The sequence below is a fragment of the Protobothrops mucrosquamatus genome, unplaced genomic scaffold, assembly GCF_001527695.2.
Source record: "Protobothrops mucrosquamatus isolate PMUCROS unplaced genomic scaffold, P.Mucros_1.0 scaffold1526, whole genome shotgun sequence".
Lineage (NCBI taxonomy): Eukaryota > Metazoa > Chordata > Lepidosauria > Squamata > Viperidae > Protobothrops > Protobothrops mucrosquamatus.
The window spans coordinates 571,362-578,362 of NW_015387698.1; the positions used below are offsets into that span (position 1 = coordinate 571,362).

At 36.4% G+C, this 7,001-nt stretch overlaps 1 protein-coding gene across 1 annotated transcript in view; it reads left to right on the forward strand.

The window, feature by feature from the left end:
• The window catches only part of RFT1 (RFT1 homolog), a 35,979-nt gene extending 30,622 nt beyond the window's left edge, over positions 1–5,357 (forward strand). Inside the window, exons 12-13 of the mRNA XM_015822340.1 lie at positions 3,344–3,593; positions 4,948–5,357. Coding sequence (XP_015677826.1) covers positions 3,344–3,593; positions 4,948–5,115 — 418 coding nt within the window. The 3' untranslated portion in view covers positions 5,116–5,357. The remainder of the gene's footprint in view (positions 1–3,343; positions 3,594–4,947) is intronic.
• The last annotated feature ends 1,644 nt before the right edge of the window (positions 5,358–7,001 follow it).

Genomic DNA, 7,001 nt, shown 5'->3' on the forward strand with positions numbered 1-7,001 from the left:
GATCCGGAATCGTCCGGATCTCGGGGGGTAGTTCGTTCCAGAGGGCAGGGGCACCCACAGAGAAGGCCCTCCCCCTGGGGGTCGCCAGCCGACATTGCTTGGCCGACGGCACCCTGAGGAGACCCACTCTGTGGGAGCGTACCGGTCTATGGGAGGGAATCTGTGGCAGAAGGCGGTCTCGGAGGTAGCCAGGTCCTATCCTGTTGAGTCTTGCTAACTGTAAACTACAGCAAATTCACCCTGCTTCTTCTAAGTTTCTTGTCACTTTCTTTCTTTATGTTTGTTTTGTCTCCAGCAGTCTTTCTGTTGGGTTCAACAGAACTTCTTATGTACTGCCTTCACTGAAAAATTGGGACACATTCAGATATATCTGCCTTGAAAATAACCCATGTTGAACTGTATAGCTCAGTCAAACATCAGCATAGGAAATTTTGTTATTATGTTATAAACTGTTTTATGGTAATTTTTATGTCATAAAATGTTTTATAAAATTTTATAAAATTCCATGGGAGACATAGGTCTCAGATTTTGAGTGTATTCTGTAAGTTATTCTGTTTGGTTCAAAACGTTTTGCCCTATGGTGCACTGTTTCACCCAGTTAAAGGTTACAGGAAAAAGAGTTTTAATAGTATATAGATAGGCTTTTCTGCCATTTCCAGTCACTATTTAATTGAGTATTTCTTATATGGTAATAAACATATGGTTACCACTAGATATGGTCCATTATGTTCATGTTCATATGTTCCTTTTTCAAGGAAGATATACATATGACTCATTTTATTAGCAGCCAGTGAACACCTAACTGATTCATTTGCCTAACCACAGAGCTAAAATATTCAGATTTTCAAATATTCTTAGTGATCCCTCACTGAAGTTTTTTTTATCTGTCTTAAGCAGCTTTTAGTCATTTTATTCTGAGTGGTAAATTATGGAAATTTACAGGGATACAATAAAATTCTAGTCCACATCAATAGTTCGTAAAATGGCATCAGGAACTTACTGATAGTTTTATTAAATATATAAAGTGCAAAGTCTTAAAACTAAGCATAGCCATTAATATTTACCCCTCCACCATTCACTGGTGTGACGAAACAAATAAAGCTTCCCTTGGTCATTGTTGCAGAATAAGCAAACTCATTCTGTTTGATCTTGGGTGCGCTGATCTTTATCGATATTTATCTTTAAAGCTTATACTCACTCAACAGACTCTGCTAGAAACAGAACAATTATTACTGAAATTGTAAGTTATGGTGTGAGGGTTAGCCTTTAAAATACAGTGCACTTCCTTGTGAGAGTAAGCTTCATCATAAAGGTCAGCCTTAGGTCTTTCTGTTATGGCTGTGAATTAATTTCAGTACTGCGGCTGGCATAATAACAGCTGCCAGTCTCCTGTTAACTTTGCTCTGACACTACTATATGTTGTGGAGATCTTGTACATAAGCAAATAAAACTTTGCTTCTAAACTTCATAAGTGAGTAATACTATTCTGTTTTTCTTCTGGTGAAAACCTCTGATGCAACATATGCTAACTTGACTAAGTTAAATTGACTAAGAATATGTATCATATATTTCAGTCGAATTTAACTTTATAGAAAACGTATCCCACTTAAAACATTAAACATTTTAACATTTTGAATTATATATTTAAGATAATATAGGCTTCTCTGCAAATTCTTGTCACTGTGCAGTGTCCATAATGTTGTTTTAAATTGACTTTTGATCAAGTAAAATACATTTCACAGAGTTGTAAGATGTGATTAATTGTAAATTCCCAGTAAAGCTATCCTCTAGTGTGAAAGGCAAAAACCTTGAAGATATTCATTACAGCATTCTAGTTCAAGATCAGCATAATATTGAATTAATCCTCATTTTCATGAATTCGTTATTAATTCCCTCTTCCCATGCATGAGAGTTTGTGCATTAAAGAACTTTCTTAGACAACATACGAGTGCAAGAAAAGCAGAGACATTGAAATATTAAAAGGATATTTAAGATACTATTTAAGTTTGGTTTGATCAGTGGTGTTCCATAGCAGAACAGTTCTATATGCATAAAGGTGTGGGCAGAGCGAAAAGGTACTGTTATTAAATATTCCATTTTAAATTTACATAAATACTTTTATAAGCCCATATCCACATAACAGAAATATTAATATTGCCAGGCAATCCTTTAAAAACACAATTACCATTCAATGTATATTTGTCACTGCCTTTAGATTATCTGCTTTTCAGTTCAGTTTTCATTAAAGAAGTAGAGCCTTTATTTTTTTAAAAAATAAAAAAACCTTAATAGAACTTATGATGATTGCTTATGTGTTGTTATTTATACCACCCTTATATCCATCTCATTTTATATCATCTGGTTTGGACATAATGCAAAACTACTGTTTAGTATGACATACACAGACATTCTCTCTCTAAAGAGAGAGAGACATCTAAAGAGATCAGACATTTTTATCCTCTTGTTTTATCATTATATCTAAGTCCAAAACTAATGTTAATTTTTATAATAATAGGTAAGGGACTAAGTCAGGATCAGCAGCTGCGGTTGTTAATTGGTTTTCTCTGCCATAGCTAAATACCTCACTTTGCTATACTTTGAATGTAATAATAAACTATGCTTAAATTGAAAACAAGTCTGAAAGCTTCTAATCTTTTTGAGGCTGCAACAAAAGATAGAAAAGAGGGAAGAAAAAAAAAGTTTAAAAAGCCCATCATTTAGTATTGTGTCTCCGTGAGGTTTGCACTTATAATAAAACATTTTCTCAATATTCAAAGCAGTGCATATATTGTACGTCACACCTATTTATAAGGTGAATCTAATCTGTGTCTCCTTCATTATGAAATAATCATCTAAAATGTATTTTTCCACAATAGTCAATAGGAACAGTGTTCTTCTTTAAGTTTTTGGGAAATGGTGATAGATGGGAGAAAATTATAAAACAATTTTCTTGTCTGGCCATATCTGGAATATTGCTGCTGTCAGATTAGATTAATAAATTGTCTGGAATAGGATTGAACTAAAGGACGGTCAATTTACAAAAGTCTGACATACAGAAAATGAGCCAAACACAAATTCAACACTTGAGTAAAATTACATGGTTTAATTTACTTCCCGAGTTGGTCTCAAGGAAAAGAATTGGGACTCACCTACTACTATATTTACATTACAAGATATTTCAAAAGTGACTTGCTGATTTTTTTAGGTTCCTAGTCAATGAGATCTGCATATGTTAGAGGTTTACTTAAAGTAGCCTAAAAACAAGTCCATCTCTAAGACCATAAATTGCTAAGATGCTGAAATGTGTAAAATGTTTTCACTTATTTCATTTTTGTTTTTTTAGGTATAACTTTGTCATGCTGGCTTTGTCCTTTGCATTTTTGTGCATGTCCTATTTCTTGACCTCTTGGCTAGGGAGCATAGGATTTATCCTTGCCAACTGCTTCAGTATGGGGATCCGAATTTTACATAGCATCCACTACATCTATAGGTACTTTGGATGCAGCCCTCACAGACCTTTGAAGGGCCTTCTTATTTCACGATTCCTGGTTGTTGTTTTTCTCATCAGTGGAATGAGCACTAAGGTTTCAGAGGTGGGTGATATTTTTTTTCTTCCACTTTGTTTCATTTGGACAAAGCAGATGACTAAACTAGCGCTTCATTCTACCGTTTGGGGAGTCACTTTGTGAAGTGCCCCTTTAACCCACCATGTCAAAATACCTGCATCCTCTGAATTTGTCAACTTAAAGAGAGAAAAGTATCTTCTCTGGATGCCCACACAATGTGATGACCCAGGGCCCCGAATGGAGGCAAAGCAATTAGCTAGTCAGAACAATTGTCTTTGTAAGCACAGCCAACATTCACCCAACAGCTCCCACATCTGCTGGCACAAGTTCAATAAAACAGTCAAAGAAGTTAAACAGTTCTTTAAAGTAAAACAGATAACAAAGTATGATCTTTTCAACGCCCAGCTTGCCTGTAACCTGCAAACTGCAAAACTGAGGACAGCAAGGAGAACTCATCAGGAAACAAACTTGATCCAAAATACAAAGAGTCCAGGTACAAGAGCTCACATCATAAGAGTTCACGTTTGTTCCCGACAAATGCCCCACCCCACAGCGTCTCTTTAAATACTACTCTCCAGGTGTGCCTTGTGGAGTGGGGCGTGACGCTCTCCTCCCGAGCAAGTGAGCCTGCCTCTGTTGTTCCCTCCTCCTCTCTGCTCTCCTTGCTCTGGGATCTGGTGGGGAGGGGCCTTGCTCCTCACCTGAGCTCTGCCTTCCCTGTTCCAAACTTGAAGGGCCCTGGCCTGCTTCAGCCTGCTCCTCCCCACAGTCCTCCGAAGCCACAGAGACCCCCTCCTGGGCCTCAACAGGGAACTCCATGTTGTCCTCAGAGTCAGGCTTGGATGGAGGCATGACACACATGCTCAGGAGACCCGGATGGTGTCTTGAACAACTTTCAACAGAGGGGCAGTCACTTTAATGGTCTAGGGAGACCTTAGAAGTCTAAGTCAATCCTATATACATAGATAATACTTGCAAATAAATCTGGATGAATGTGGTGTCCATTTCCATGTACTGTGTCTAAATCTACCTATGAATGGCACATGGTTCATGGTTTTTAGTCCATAAAAGGTTCAGAAATAATGCCAGTAGGAGATCAATTACCTTTATTCTTAAAATGATTTAAAGTTTTGAATAAAGCTGCAGTTTTTCTAGCACCTTCTATTCTGCTAGAATTTTGAATGGCTTTGGATCTGACATTACTTTTAAGTGATACCTGAACTATTTAGGGCAGGGCAAATTTGCAAGCTAATGATTAAGAAAGAGGTTATAGTCTGCAGGTGATATTATCTTTCCTTTACCTTTGGATCAAAACATTAACTTGGTGGTAACTTAGGTTTGCTTTCTTTGTCATAGTAATTTCAGTTTCTTTTCTTTGTAGGTGTTTCTGTGCTGTGATAAAGGGTGGATGGCCAGATTAATTCATGTCACAGTTGGAGCACTTTGCCTCACAGCAACTCTCGCTACAATATTTTTCACAGAGACAAACCTAATCCATTTTGTTAGAATGCATATTTTATCAAGATATTCCAAAGAACAATTAAAATAATGTCAAGTATGTATTTACCGTAGGGATTTGTATTTAAATGGACAATTGTTATGCACGGTAAAGATGTAATGTTTCTGATGATTATCTGACTGAAATATTGAAAGAGACATACAGGGAATCCTCGCGTAATGACTGGTCACTTAGCAACCTTTCAAAGTTACAATGGACCTCCTCAGAACTAATTAAAATATGATTTTGAAGTTAAGCTGACTGTACTCTCCTCTGGGTTCATAGGATTGCATTTTGGGTGCTTGGCAACCAGCTCACAATTATGGCCATTTATTGCATCCTGCAGACAAGTGACTGTGATTTTTGGCAATTTTTTTTCTGGTTTTCTGGTTTACTCCTGGTTTCCAGCAAAAACGAAAAATGCCCATTGGGGAAAACGGGTTCATTTTACAACCATAGCATTAACTTAATGAACATGGTGTTTGCTTAAGGACGACCGCAAAAAAGGTGGTAAACACAATCATGGTTACATGGCGATCCTCTAAACAACTACCATGACTTAACAACCATTATTCCGGGCTCAATTACATTAATAAGTTGAGGACTACCTGTAGTTGGTGACAAAATTAGGTTTTGAGCTGAAACATTTTAAATTGACAACTTTGCCAGGTGCAAGCAATTTGTGAATGAAATTGTTTTCTAAGTATATTTTATGTTGGAAGACTACTGCTTCAGAGGGTTCAGAATATCTTTTAATGACATACATGGAGGAATTTAAGTATGAGCCAGTCTGGACTAGGAGATGGAGTGGAGAGAGTCAGGTCCTACTCCTCTCAGGCATGGAAGCCAGCTGAGTGACTTTGAGCCAGTCATTCTCGTTCTCTCTCAAAAAGTCAAAAAAGTCTACTCACACCAGATCAGTGGGGTAAAATATGGTCCATAACCTTCAATGAAGAGGATTTCATTCTGCAAGGACTGATGAATTGATCTGAGCCGATTTTAAAAACATGGGGGAAATATACTTTTATTTGTCTAATGAAAACTGTTTTGTTAGTGGGAAACGATAACTAGATATTATTCAGGAGTTAAAATAGTAATTTAACTGTACTGCTAAAGTAAGCATAAATCCAAGCATATGGGATTTTTTAAAAAAAAATCATAATTAAATGAATTTTACTTCATTTTTATACAAAACTTAAATGTTACAAATGTAAATGTTAATATATTTTATAAATATTTGAAATGCTTATAGCAATTCTATTTTTTAAAAAAATAATTCATATGAAACCATGTTAAAACATAATGTTTCAGGCAGGGGTGTCAAACTCGCAACGTCACATGACGTGTTGTGATGTATTGTGACTTTTTTTCCATTGCCGGCAATGGGGTGGGCATGGTTTCGGCATGACGCATCCAGCCCGCAGGCCGGCATTTTGACACCCTTGGTTTAAGGGGAATAAGGAAAATTATTTGGAAAATTAGAACAAAAGCCATAATAAAGTATTAAAAAATAAATATGGAAAGACTGACACACTGTTATCTATAACTAATGTGGAAAGCATTAGTCATATAACAATTAATGTGATGATTGTCTTGCATCTGTAAATAGAGCACAAATGTAAATGTTTCTATAAAATATGCAGCTAATATATTTCCTTCAATTTTAGATATTACATTTCAATAGCAAAGCTCAGGTAAACCGTGCTTTGTTAAAGTCAGTAGCAATTATGTATAATTAAATCACTTGGTATAAATATCATTAATCTTTATCATGTTCAAGAAGCCTTGGAAGACGCATTCGATTTGTTTTCTTGAGTAACAAGTGAGTGGCATTTTCAGAAGCAATGGGAATAGCTGATCTTCCAATGCTATATTCCTGCTCAGAGCTATAAATGCTCTACAATTTCTCACACGAGCTACTGTGCTATTCCGCAGCA